At 34.7% G+C, this 15,232-nt stretch overlaps 1 protein-coding gene across 1 annotated transcript in view; it reads right to left on the bottom strand.

Moving 5' to 3' along the window:
• The window catches only part of SFT2D1 (SFT2 domain containing 1), a 43,119-nt gene that overhangs the window by 11,625 nt on the left and 16,262 nt on the right, over nt 1-15,232 (bottom strand). Inside the window, exons 2-6 of the mRNA XM_069070409.1 lie at nt 7,349-7,435; nt 6,095-6,177; nt 4,613-4,694; nt 3,446-3,481; nt 1,290-1,348 (exon numbers count right to left, since the gene is read on the bottom strand). Coding sequence (XP_068926510.1) covers nt 1,290-1,348; nt 3,446-3,481; nt 4,613-4,694; nt 6,095-6,177; nt 7,349-7,435 — 347 coding nt within the window. The remainder of the gene's footprint in view (nt 1-1,289; nt 1,349-3,445; nt 3,482-4,612; nt 4,695-6,094; nt 6,178-7,348; nt 7,436-15,232) is intronic.

Below are 15,232 nucleotides of genomic sequence, written 5' to 3' on the forward strand. Positions count from 1 at the left end.
CTGGGGGGGGGGGAAGTTGGAAGCACCCACTTTTGAAAAGGGACAGGATCAAAGTAGGGAATAGAACAAGTGGGAGGTGGGACAGGAGGGAGGGAAATATATATAGTCAGTCTTTTACAATATATCTACTACGTTATTGTTCTGCATTAGCTACACATGTACAACCTATACTGAACTGCTTATCTTCCCAGTAAGGGTGAGTGAAAAGGGAGGAAGGGAATGAATCTGGAATTCAAAGTTTTAAAATCAAATGTTTAAATATATATACTATTATTAATACTATTTTACATGTAATTGGGAAATAAGATATACAGGCACTGGGGCTTAGAGATCTACTATACCCTACTGGAAAAGTCGAAAGGGGTATGGGAGACAACATGGGAGACAGCAGATTGGAGGAGGGGATATCCTGTGGGACTGCTATTTTGGGGCGGTGGGTAGGGGAAAAATGAAGAGAAAATTTGCAACTCAAAATCTGGAGGAAATGAATGATGTAAATCATTAGTTAATAAAGCACTTGATAAATGGAAAAAACACACACACACATACACACAAAGAAGGGATGGATACAGATAAAAATTAATGAGAGAAGGTAAAGTAGCTCAATTTTTACTTTGCTTTTTTCTGCCAAGGATGACCATAGACCATAAAGGACAGAATAAATGGGGCTATAGATAGTTAACATCTAAGGTATGGAAAGAGATAATGAGAAAAAGCTGACTGCCTTTGATGAGTTTAATTCTCCAGGCCAAAAAAATTATTTCTTCATATACTAAAAGAACTGGTGGATGTGTATGCTGATCTACTGTGAATTATATCTCAAAATCACTACGAACAAGCCAGTCTTTAAACAGCAGGGTAAATGACCCCTGGTCATCTTCATTCAGGTAGGGGTTAAACTACTTAGCCACTGAAATCAACTCTGACATTTGGTAAGGTACTAATTTAAATGTATTCAATAATAGCTGATATGTACAATATCTAAACTGTCTATTATTAAAATACATTCCAATTGTTCAAAATGTCAGTGGCCTAAAAAAATATATCCAGTTACAACATGTGTTAGTGGCATTTCCTCTGATGCTTTGAGCTCAGAATCCTTTCTCTCTAAAGATGAACTACACAGTTCTGTTTAAGATAACAGTAGAAAGGCTGCTGTTTAAAAACTTACCTTGCTTTCATCAGATCAGGTGATGGAATGGTATCTTTTAAATATTTCATAAATTCAAGAGGAAGTGATTAGCAGCTCCTAGGTGATAATATGCTTTAAAATCATAAGAAGAACTTACCAACTCATTGCCAAAAACTGAAATATGCAGAACAGCAGAGCCAATCCTTTTTTATGCCACTAACAGAAAAACAAAAAATGCTAATTAGTAGGAACATTTTACAATATATTTTCATCACAATGTCCAATTCATGACTGTGACCACTTTTAAACACCTAGAGTGGTCCTCTTGCCTCCATTTTTATTAGATGTGTAATTTAAGTGAACTGAAACCCTTATAAAGTGTTTTCCACATCCTAGGCTTCACTTTACCCATTAACTATTTCTCTTCAATATGCAAAAGTTTAAAAAAAAAACTATAGTCACTGATTTTATGGCAAGAACATAAACTCTTCAATATATTAAAATTTTCAGGACACTTGTATTTTTCTCCCATATCTGGCACTAAAATCTTCAGTTGCCAGAACTCCATACTTTAGTAATTCAACCATTGTGGATCCCTCCCAATTTTAGCAGATATTCTTGAATGGTTGCTTGAAGGGTCCCAAACTCTATAAATTTCACTTCTTTCCACTTGCAACTTTTGAGTTTTTCTGTGTATGTGGGTATGTTTTTAAGAGGACATCTTCATTTTATGTTGATCCTTTAAACATTATTTTAAATGATCAACCTTTACACTTTGGGTTCAATCTTGGAAATTTAAGCTATTTTTTCCCCTCAATCCAGAAAAAACCCAGAAAATTCATTATCAGGAGATCTGCAGGAATGGTGAAGCAGTGAATTGGTTCACAATAGTTTGGAAAACAAGGAATTATACAAGAGAAGTTTCTTAACTATTTATGTCCTTTGACCTAACAATTTCACACCTAGGAATATGTCCCAAAGAAGTTATGGATATCAAGAAAAGACTTACATATGCAAAAATATTCACAGCAGCATTACTGGTTATAAGAAAAAGCTATAAACTAAATACATGGCTAAAACTGGGGAATGGTTGAACAAATTATGGTACATGAGTGTCAGTGAAATAAAGAATGGTGAAAATGAAGAATTAAGAGAAACATGAAAAGATTGATATCAACTGATGCAGAATAAAAATGCAAAGCCAAAATAACTACACACACACGTTGTGAATCGTGAAAAGAGACCAAAAAAGCCTGATCAAAATCAAAAGACAATGCTTGTATCATATATCAAAATTAAAGCACATATCCTCTCATCCCTTTTAATTAATAACTTACAAACCACCAAGTGGAAAGTGACAAAGGTTTTATCACAATCATGCTATTTTCTGCTGTTTTCCACAACAGTCTAATGTACTTTTGGGGGCAGGTTTGTTTGGGAATATATCATGGTGCCATAACAATTTTTTAAAAATTATTTCTCAGTCACTGAAAGACAGAAAGAGAGAAAAACAAATCCATTCTGGAATTACAAATGTGTGCATTTAAAGACAATGGGATAGTAATCCCTCATTCCTGTGCAATGAGCTATTATTCATAAGAAAATTTCCTTAATAATGGACACATGTCTTTTAGATACCATTTTAAAAAATTTAACCAATTTCCAGGGAAGTCTTATCTGAAACTAAAATGCATTATGCAATGTTTTGTTTTCTTAAGGATAAGTTAACATTTTCTTAATGATTTCAATTCATTAATACGTTTTTATTAATATTAATTATGAACTGTTCTCTAAATGCTAGTGCCCTGAGGCTACTGAACTGTGTGCAGCCTTGACCTAGCCCTAGTGAGGGTTTAGAGGGCTTTTTGTAGTTTTTTTCTGCCTCCCATAAAGTTTCAGCTGTCATTTTTTGTTATTGTTCCCATGCTCTTCCTCTTATATACTCTCTTTACTTATTACAAAGTATGACCAGACTAATTAAGATTCTATGTCAAATAAAAAGTAGTAGGCTGAGAACTGAACTTTCCACAAAGCAGAAAGGGTTTCAATACTTTAAGTTGGTTGAAGTTATTTTCCCTCACTCATTTCCAAATTCTTGGCTGTATTAATATGACCTGCAGATACCCAGTGGCATTATTATATTGAATTTTATAACCACCTTTTTATTCTCTTGGTGAACTCAAGGGGAACTTGAAGCAAGGCTACTCCTTCAGTTCCTTAAATTTTACCCCAAGCAATGCTCCAGTTTGCTGAGCTCAGTAGTGATATATTTAACAGCATTTAACAGAAAACTAGACAGTTGCTAACACTTACCCAAAGAGCAGCACACAGAGTTAATACCAAACAAAGCTAAGTAAAAAAGAAAGACAGTGACATGAGTTAAACTGTTTAAAAATATGCACTTACTTACAAATGAGTCCCATTCAAGAGTTGGCGAATGACTTTGAAAATATTTTATTATTAACATATTGAAAAATCATCTATGAAAATACGTAGCAATGTCTACGTAGGACCAAATATTATATTGACATTTTATTTTCTTAATTGCCTTCTTAAGAAATGTTTAATATTGCCTTGGTCAAAGTCCTGTTTGCAATATTACTTTGCACAAACACCTGTTGAGTGAAGTAGAAACTGATGATACTGAACCTACAAGTTTAAGGCTGAAAAGTTTTCATTTTTCTTTCAGAAAAACAATTAGCACTAATTTATGAAAATATTAAAAATTAGTGTTTGTAGGATGAGCCGAAAGCAATGGTTTCCTTGTACATGGAAAAAAAAGATTGTTATCTTTGATAAACTAAGGATAAATGTGAACAGTATGAGAATATGATGCTATAAGGTGACAATTTACTTTTGGATCACTTAAAAGGTCAGAGGCACAGGAAGAATTAAAAGGAACTGAGACTAAAAGACAGTAAGAGACAGAATCTAATTAGTTTTAGCCTCTATTCTGCCTCTGCATATTTTAAAAAATTAAGCAAAATTATCAGTGAAGATAATATAAAATTTTAAGTCTATGACTAGTGTCACTTTTTTGCCCAGTATATGACATTTCTGAAGCTTTTCAATAGTTTAGCCAAGCAGATGAAGTTACTAGAAAAGTCTGACAGAAAAACCCCTTAAGTACGATGATAAGTAAATTGAATTATTTTTGCTTGTTGAATTGAATTCTGAATTAAACATCAACTTTTAGTAGGCAAGCATAAGCCAAGTTATCAGAGACATAAAGTAATCCTATAAAAACTGAATTTAATTGAATTTAGCATATCTAATAGGATGCATATTTTTTCTCACAAAAAAGCTTAATGCAGGTATCATATATTCGACATTCTTCATGAAAGATTTTATGGGTAAGACTGTTCAATAAAAACATAGTAGTATATGTATAATAAAAAAATTTTCATTATAATATATACAATCTAAACCACTCTGCAAAATATGCTTTAAAGTCTTCAAAAATAATAAAATGTTATTTACCAACATGATAACTGTAGCAAACAACCTTGTTGATTCAAACATTTTTTTCAGTTGTTTCACAGGTCCCATTAAGAAGCAAGTACTATTTGAAAAAAGTCAAAAGAAAAAAAGAATTGAGACATATTCAACCAAACCTTTGCTAATTAAAAACTGGAATAAAGTGTTTATTAAAATCAGATAGGTTCTAATTTTAATAAAATTCATATCATATTTAGATGCATGCATGCAATTTGTTTTTGCCTACATTGTTACAGCTATTGTGTCTAAATGGAGATATGTCTCAAATAAATTTCTCTCATCCCAAATCCTAAAAAGTAAGTATTCCAGTTACCAAAGACACAATATTCTGATTTACAAAATTACTCATATTGCTAATTTATAGTGCTGAGAATTTATCCTGCATTTCTAAGGAATTTTTTCCCATTTATGTAGCACCCAATTTGACTATTTATCTTTATGTTTACTACATTTGAGGATAATGAAAATTCTATAACTAAAAGACTAAAAATACAACTTAGATGAGATGAACAAGGAATATATTTATAAATACACTGCTTCTCTCTATTGTGAAGAATCACCATTTGTGAAGTTCAAATTAACCCAATGTGCTTTAATTACAGGTGTCAAAATACTGGATCATTGACGGAACATAGTTCCCTACTACAAAATCTAAGGTGTGGGGAACACATAACACTCTGATAGCAACTCAAACATAACAATGATTCATAGGCAAATGAAAACCTCAGTGAGAAAAAGTTTACTTAAAAACATTATTTCTATGAACAATATCAAACTTCTAAGTTAATGAATTTGCTAATTTTTTGCCCTCCAGAATAGTTTGCAAATATTATTCTGTTTATACTAGTAATTCAATATTAATTTCATTTTAGACATTTACTTAATGTCTACTTTGTATAAGGCACTATAGAACATACAAAGATAAATAGACAAGGAGCTCCTTTCATGGAGCATACAATCTAGCTATTCTTTGACTATAGGTCCTCAGTGAATCCTAACTTTTAGCATTTCCTAAGTTCTGCATGTAATATGTATCAAGAAGCAATATCTGCCTCATATTTTTACCTAAACTTTTATTCAGACATAGCATTAACCTTTCAGCTTTAGTTTCTTCATCCATAACATAGGGCTAATACTTTCACTATCTATATCACAAGGCTATTATGAGAACCGATGAAAATTTTTGAAAATTATAAAAAACTATAAGTATATAAGGTGATATTAAGATTTGAATTATTACTATCATTATTACTGAAACTTTAAAAAACAGTAATATAAATAAGTGACGTTTAAGAATTCACTAACTTATTTGCTTTGGATATCAGCAAAAACTGCAGTTAATGATCTGTATGATATAAGCCAATAAGTTTAACATTTTTAGAAAAAAACTTTCTAGTTAATATGATTTTAAAAGGCAAATATTTAGCAGTAATATAAAAGGGAAAATATTTAACATAAACATACCTGGCTAATGCAGAAATATTTCCCAAAGTATAGAAAACTGCAAAAAGTTTTATCCCTCCTGGAAGCCATAGCAATGCTGTTCCCTGTATAATATTTTAGAGTTAATCCAATGTGCTTCTAAACCAAAAAAAAAAACTAATCACCTACGACTAAACATAATTTAAAAATATAAGTCAATATTAAAGATGTTACATAGCTCATCTGTAGGGAAGGATCTATAAATAAACAATATTTTTTTCAGGTCCAGTTCCAAGTAACAACTAGCACTAAATAGATTTCTTTGTGACATTTGCTGTTTAAATAGAACTCAATGGACCAGGATTAGAAGACCCAAATTCTAGTCATTTCTTTCCCACTAATGAGCTGCATGTAGAACCTTTAGCAAAAAGCTTTACTTCTCCGAGCCTAGGGGATAAATGAAGTGGCTAAATTAAATAAACTCTCAACTCCCTTCCAACTCTTAACATTCTATGAAATACTCTTTTTTTTCAATGACAAGTTAAAAAAATTATAACAAAAATAAATTACTGGAGTTTTCCCCACACACAAACTGCTCCTTCTGGATAAATTTAGTAATTGTTTTTCTTAGGAAAAAAAAAAAGTTTTTTTTTAAAACCTCATTCATATGTAGTATTGTTCAAATATTGGTTATCAAAAAATACAGACCACATCCCAAAAATAAACTATTTGAGAAATATATATAGGAAAATTATCACATTTCAATATATTTTATTGTTTTTTATATCTTAATTTAAATAAAGATGTAATTTTTTTTGTTTTTGTTATTTGTGTATGTCCTCTTCTCAACTGTTAAACAGAACATTAGTTTACCATTCACTGCATCTGAAAAGCAGAATTTTTGGAATCCAGGAAAGAGAGATTCCTTAGATTCAGAAATTGTTTTAAAGTGCTAAAATCCAGCAGACTTTAATATATCTGGCACAGTAGATGCTAATATATCTACCAGCATTGTGGTATCTTCACTCACCAAAAGTCACTGCCTAATACTAAAAGCTTGGATCATGGGCTGAACTGAGGTTTTATACAAGAAAGATTTAAGGAGTTAAAAAAAAAATGTGTACCAAAGGGGGATTATAATTCTGGCCTCAACCTCGTATTTCAAGTGATAACCTCAAACCTAAGAAAACTCAAATACCTATGGACTTTAAGTACTTAAATCTGTATGACTGTAAATATTTTTGGCTATTAGTCTTATTTATATTAAATACTTTTAAAAATAAGTTTTTGACTTACGATAAGAGAACATAAAATGCCACTTATGAAACATATGGCAAACCACTTCAATCTAGTATTCCAAGAAAGTGTTGAGGCATCCAGGACCTTAAACAGGAGGGGGAAAAAAAGGTTTGAAAACCATGTTTAAATTGCTCCAATACTTACATTTTTTCCCATGATAAACTGAGGCAATGGTCTGATTCTCTGAGAGATATTTTAATTTCACTTATGGTCATGATTTAAGTACCTAAAGATTCTATTTTTAAAAGAGTCAAGGTCATTATGACCTTACAATAACCAAAACACATTAAACTAAAAATGTTTTCAATTGACAATTTATTCCATGAGCAAACCCCTACATATTAGGTAAATCCTTATCAAAGTATGTGAATTAATGTGACTTATATACTACTGAGTAAGTCATCATATTCAACTACTAAATACCACAATTAAATCTGATTTACCACCAAAGTTGGAACAGATATATTAACAGCTAATTGAAGAAATTAAACATGTAGAATTAGGAAAAATTTCTCTCCCAAATGTGAATGTATAATACCTAAGTGCCTTTCAAAGTAAGATTGCATGTTTTAAGAATAATGAAACAAAATCAGAACTTTTAAAAAGTATTTCCCAGTTAAAAATTCTATGATCATATTCCTTACCTGATCAAATCCATCATGAATCCTTAGGTAGCATGAAAAGTAATAAGAATAACTAAATATTTTTGTCAATTAACCAGTCAAGATTAATTTTTAATATAACATAAAACATTTGTCACTTTGTTTTAATTTTTCATCTACCTTGTAAGTGCTGATTTCATATGAAAAGTTATGGATACAATAATAGTAATGACAGATTTGGGAAGAAAGTAAGCACTGTCAATCTTTTTGTTACTCCCTGAACAAATTCTCTTTGGCCATGGTGTCCCCAATTTCCTCACCACCATGAGTTCCTGCCGTGGAGGAATTTTCACTTTGGGCACCAATTCTCCAGATTAGGTGACTGCCTCTCCAAGCATACTATTTCAGAAAAGTCTTAGTCATGCATTATTTCTCCCCTTGCTCTCTGACCATCTCCTCTTCCATAGCTTTCTCACCAACCACTGCCTCTGGTAATGCTCCTAATTCACTTTAAATGCCTGCCATAGCATATCCTTTCCTTTTTCTTCCTCCCTCTACTTTCCATTTCTGAACCCATGAGCCAACATCAAAACAACCTGGCTATAATTCCCTAATGGAGTTTGTTAATCTATTCCCCAAAAGACCAATTCACCATCCTAGGAATTTTCAGACCAAAGTGCCACTCCCAATAGTAAATAAACACCTTTAATGGCAGAGACTATATTTTCCAAACAACTGAAAATGAGAAATGGGAAATCGACAACAAAAATTACACTGATGCTGATTATACCTTCATCCACAAGTTTGACCAATGTAAATCAAAAGTTGTTTGTTCCTTGTTTAGAAGAGGACCAGTGACATTATGGGGTGGTATCTTGAGTCATGTGTGAATTGGATTTAAGTGAGGCAAGAGTTGCACAAAGTCATTAGCTAAGTTCAGTGGTAATGATGGGGTGCTTGGGATCTATATTTGTAGTATCAATTTGTAATACCACTTTGTAATATCAGTCTGTAAAACCAGTTTGTAAAATCACACTATCCCCCCCCCCAGTCTCAGAGCATTAACTCTGTCCCTTCCCTTCTCCCCTCCTCCCTCCCCCCACCTCCTGCTTCAGAGCAATAACTCCGCCCAGCAACAACTATCTCAGCTTGGAACAATAACAAACTATTCTTATGAATCCTTCACTAAAGTATCTATAAGCATTCCAACTTGGGCAACCATTATCTCCCTCTTGTATAGTGTCCCGCTGCCTTAGGTACCCTATCTCTAGGTTGACTCAATGAATCCTTCAAGACCTTATCTCTGGGTTAACTCCTTAGCCTATTATCTACTGAGTCTTGGTTAGCCTTGGTTTCCAGGCATCAATCTTGTCAAATATGACACTGATGGGTGGCAGACTGGGCACTTCTCCATCAGCCCTTCACCGCTAGCCGGACTTAGTGACATTCAAGCCTAAAACCACACCTCCAGGTAGCCCCCCCTTGGGCTTTTTCCCAGTGAATCATGGGCAATAAGTTCCTTTAAACACCGGGCCCACTTTAACTCCTCCCTAACCCCACCCTTAATCACCAAGTTAGCATAATTGGCACAGGTTCTACTATGGATGATTCTATATAAATCTTAATTCTACCCCTTTGAGGTTGCAGATCCCCTAAGGATCCTTGCCCGCTGTAAGGCATATAATAAACTTTTACAACTCTGACTCCAAGTTAGCCTGGGCCTACTGAATTCTTTCAAGACTGAATCCCAAGTTCTCTGGTCTTAGATAAGATCAGAGTTCCTGCTGAACCTATTGGGAGCCATCCCTCATCAGTAAGACAAAAGTCAAGGTGGTGGGCTGGGATACAATGGATGACAGTGTCTCTGATGTCTGATCAGTCTCTAAAGCACTCCACAATACCTGTTTCAGTCACCTTCATGGCAATTGGAACAAATTATTTTCATCTGTCCATTTCACCAAGGGAAATCTTCCCATGCTTGAGGTAGACATCCCCCTAACTTACCAATGAGTTTAAGGTCTCTCAGTTACCCTCAACTTGGCTTAGCCCACCTGCCCAGATGTTTTACCAGGGTGTGGCCACTATGCATGCTACAACTTCTAGGAGCCAAAGGTGAGAGTTGGGTGAAAGTTGGACCCAAATGTGAATAAGCATCCCTGAAAAGGATTCAGCAAGTTCTCATGCCAGATGTGCTAATCCTTCTTGAACAGCCTATACAATGGTACCTACCATTAATGAAATCATTTCATATAGCAAAAGACAAATCCTACACGTACTCTAATAATTCATACATAAGAAATCCAGAGCTCTCATTTAACCCACAACCAATGCACAGGAATTGCTAAAGCCTTCTTTAACATTTTTTATGAAATAGTAGTTCAAAATATTTCAATTACTGATTGGCATCACTTGTAGGCAAGCCTGGAAGGCCAAGTACCTTCTATAATACCTCTTCTGTGGGGAGACTGCTTTTAGTTTGTCTGTATAATGTTGTGCTTTTGTGTGAGAAAGAACAAATTGTTTTGCATAGCCTCTTTCTAATGCACATACCCTTTTGCCTTATTCTTTCTATCTATACTATAGTTACTTTTTAAAAATCACACATTCACAGTACTGAGAAATAAATTATAGGTATCCTACTTCACTTCTGTAGCAGCAAGCACCCCAAGGGTCCTCAGGGTTTGCAGCTACCACAGGTTCTTGGATCTGCTTTGATAAAGGAAAGCAACTCAAAATGGGTTAACAAGCTTACTTTAATCAGTCAGACATATATTGTTTACCTTGTTCAGGAGAACAGGTCAGCACCCCGAACTTCAAAGTATACAGGCAGAATTATCAAGACAGAAACAGATCAAGTAGACAGATTTCCAAACTGTCCAACCATTACATCCATACCCAGTCAACATCTGGGTTTCCACATCTGGGTTTTTCAAAGCCGGGGGACGACTCTCAACAACGGCTTCCCAGAATTCAGATCAAATCACAGAACACTTCTCAAAGTGAGTCCCAAAACAAAGCTACACATCAGGGCTTATATAGCCTTCTCCTGGCTCAGAGAATGTAACAACCTTATCGACTCACTGGCCAATCAAGAAGTATCTACTGAAAAACAAGCCTCCCTCCCCAGGCTTCAGGTGCATTTTAGCCTAGGGGCAGGGAAGATCTTCCAAATTTGCATTCCCATTACAATTTCTAAAAAGAACCCCATACCACCTCAGGGTTATAGAAACCCTTAAAAAAAATTACACTAGAAAAAAACACCATAAGGTCATTTACTTGATCAGAACTTGATGGGATTTCCTATATACTAAAATAGTATGAGTTCTAAGGTCAGTCACTAACCTATTGGGATCCTTATGCATACAAAAATGTCCATTACTAAAGAAGTTTTTTATGGCAGTCCACATGGTTGGTTCAACTACACTCAGAAGATTTCTTCAGAGTTACAAGGGTGTTATCATTTCTCTTTAAAATTCTCCTAGTAGGGGCAGCTAGATCACACAGTGGAGAGAGCACAGGCCCTGGAGTCAGAAGGACCTGAGTTCAAATATGACTTCAGACACAACACTTACTAGCTGTGTGACCCTGGGCAAGTCACTTAACCCCAAATGCCTCGCCCCCCCCCCCCAACAAAAAAATTTCTCCCAATAAAATATAAGTTCTTTGAGGGGCAGGACTGTTCCATTTTCTTTGTAGCCTGGTGCCTCTATATCATGAATGTGTTTAAAAAGTGGCATTTGCTGGATGTGGTGAACCCCACATAACACATAAAGAATTAAACAGACATTCTGACAGACATGAAAATATTTATTATTGATGTGGCCATTATTTCTAATCTGTGTACAGTCAAATCATTAATTCTTCAAAACTACAATCAGTTATTTTTTTAATGAGAAAAATATATGTTGCACAATAAAAAAGACAATCCAGAATTAAACAAATGTAAACTTAAAATGTGAAATACTATCTCCTAGGATCATTAGCTCCCATCTGTCCAATAATCATTTTTAAGAAATTATTTTTCAGCAAGATTTTGTACTTCTTTTTTTACTTTCCTTGGTTTTTTTCATGTTTTTTTTTCCTTTTGTTCTGTTTCTTCTTTCACAACATGACTAATATGGAAATGTGTTTTATGTGACTGTACATGCATAACCCATATCAAATTGCTCGTCATCTTAGGGAAGGAAGGAAGGGAAGAAGAAAAATCTGAAATTCAAAATCTTATAAAAAATAAATGCTGAAAATTGTCCTTACATGTAATTGGAAAAAATACCATTTACATACTTTAAAAAAAAAAGATTTTGTTCTATAGTCCCATAAAAAATGCTCTAAATCACTACTGATGAGAGAAATGCAAATCAAAACAACTCTGAGGTACCACATCACACCTATCAGACTGGCTAACATGACAAGGCTATAAAACTGTGCATAACCTTTGACCCAGCAATGCCATTTATAGGTCTGTATCCCAAAAAGATTATAAAAAAGGGAAAAGGACCCACATGTACAAAAATATTTATAGCAGCTCTTTTTGTGGTAGCAAAGAATCAGAAATTGAGGGGATGCCCATCATTTGAGGAATGGTTGAATAAGTTGTGGTATATGTATATAATGGAATACCATCGTTCTATAAGAAATGATGAGCAGGCAGACTTCAGAAAAACCTGGAAAGACTTATATGAACTGATGCTGAGTGAAATCAGCAGAACCAGAACACTGTATACAGTATTAGTCACACTGTATGCCAACTGACTTTGATAGACTTATCTATTCTCAGCAATGTAAGGATCCAAAAGATTCATGACAGAAAATGATATCCACATCCAAAGAAAGAACTTTGGAGGCTGAATGCATATGGAAGCATACTATTTGCTCTCCTTTGTTGTCTTGTTTCTTCTTTCTTGTGGCTCCTCCCATTAGTTCTAATTCTTCTTTACATCATGACTAATGTGAAAATGCTTATAGAACTTATATCACATTTCAGGCTGTCTTGGGGACGGGAGGGGAAGGGGAGAAAATTTAAAACTCAACATCTTATGGAAATGAATGTTGAAAACTAAAAATAAATTAATTATATTTTTTAAAGTAAACAAAATTTTACAAAAATATTTGGTGCTTCTTTGATTATATTTTTTAAAGTAAACAAAATTTTACAAAAATATTTGGTGCTTCTTTGATCATTTAGCCAACTCTAATTTTTTCTTTTTTTTTGAGGGCATTTGGAGTTAAGTGACTTGCCCATGGTCACACAGATATTAAGTGTTAAGTGTCTGAGGCCAAATTTGAACTCAGGTCCTCCTGACTCCAGGGCTGGTGTTCTATTCACTGCACCACCTTGCCACCCCTAGCCAATTCTAATTTTTAAGGTGTTATTATCTTCAGTAATGTTAAATTCTCTTTTCATAATGTTCTTGCAGAACTCATTTCTTTTTTTCCATTTTTTCTTCTGCCACTCATTTGTTTTTTCTTTTCTTTTTAAAAAAATCTCTTCTAGGGGCGGCCAGTAAGAGCACCGGCTCCACTGTCAGGATGACTTGTGGATCGAATCTGGGCTCAGACACTTAGCACCCACCCAGAAACACCTGGCTGTGTAACCTTGAGCAAGTTACTTAACCCCAATTGCTTAGGGACGGCCAGGTGGCTCAGTGAGTAAGAGCACCGGCTCCAGTGTCAGGATGACCTGGGGTTCAAATCCGGGCTCAGATATTTTGCACCACACCCAGAAATAACTGGCAGTGTAACCTTGAGCAAGTTACTTAACCTCAATTGCTTCAAAAAAAAAATCTCTTCTAAAAATTCTTGTTGAGTTTGTGTCCAATTTGCCTTTTCTTTGAGACTTTGCTCTAAGGTGTTAAGGTATTACCAAGTTATTGTTCTGAGCGTCCCTACTCCCTACAGAAGCTTTTTATAACTGGGTTCTTTTTTGCATTTGTTCATTCTTCCAATCTATTTCTTGGCTTAACTTCATGTTAGTATTTAGCTTTGCTCATTTCTTAGGGGGATCTAGCATGAGCTTCTGCTGCTTTTACAATTCAGAGTCTAGAGTGGGGGTCTGCAAGTTTTCAATGCTTTCAAAGTGGTGTGACCTAGGGGGAAGTCTGTTCACTGGCCTCATGGTTTGAGCTCTATGAGTTCCCAACTCAGGTTTAGATCTATTGGTTTATGTATACTTAAGCTTCAGTAGACTGTTGCTGGACTCAGGTACTGTTAGCACCACACTGGGAGGTTCTATAGGTCTGGAGCAACTGAATTGCTGGCTCTCCTTTGGTCTGCCCTGGTTTTTCCACTGGGGCTTTATGTGCTGGCTGGGCCACAGGTTAGAACTGAGTTACTGCTTGGCTCCTAGGGAACTACAGAGTGAAATTTATAGGTGTTTTGTGCTCTGTCCTCAGCTAGGATCTGCTCAGTCACTACTATTCTCTGTCCAGGATCTATGACCTTTAATTGGTTAATGGGTGACAGATTTGCTAGAGAACACCCATTTCTGCTCCCTGTGCTAAATCAAGGGTCCCCTGTTATCTCTCTCTGCCTTGTTCTTGCAACTATTGCTACCACCAGGCTGCTCCTGAACAGCCCCAACCCAGTATCTAAAGACCTTTCTGTCTGTCTTCCTAAGTTTCTCTGAGCTGGAAAAATGACTCTTTGTGACTTTTTATTAATTTTCCCGATCTGAATTCAGTATGGCATGTTTTCTGGGTTGTTGCAGAGAAGATATGTTGGAAGAGCTAGGCAAAACACTGACTCTCTACCATCTTTACTCCGCCCTCCAAAAACCCTTTCAAATGAAATAACATACAAATGAAACAACATACAAAAAGTACTCCTCACAACTTAGCAGAATGATTAGCATATAGTATGTGCTTAGTAAATGTTTTTTGTTCAAATGTAATACATACAAGGCTATTTTAATTTTTTGTTATTTTTTTGTTCGTATGTGCTGAAATGACAAAATATCTTATTTTTCAACTCACCCTGATATATTTGTTCATGTTTTATATCAATCTAAAAAGTTGGACATGGTATTTTATAGGACAAAGTAGAGGAGAGATAAGGGAGAAAGGGAGGATAACACAAAAATTTACATTTCTAGGAAAAGAAACATTACAAAAGTTAAATAAGAAATCTATACATGTTGAAAATAATCTTTTGCTGCAATGAAACTAAAATTTTCATAAATGTTTTATAAAACGTAAATCTGACCACATGGTATTCTCATTTAAATTAATATGGGATAGTATAATTTTCCTGGTAGCATTAACAACATTTTTCACTTAATATT

The sequence above is a fragment of the Petaurus breviceps genome, unplaced genomic scaffold (genome assembly GCF_028583685.1).
Source record: "Petaurus breviceps papuanus isolate PSGF00001 unplaced genomic scaffold, PetGlider_PUasm1.0 90808, whole genome shotgun sequence".
Lineage (NCBI taxonomy): Eukaryota > Metazoa > Chordata > Mammalia > Diprotodontia > Petauridae > Petaurus > Petaurus breviceps.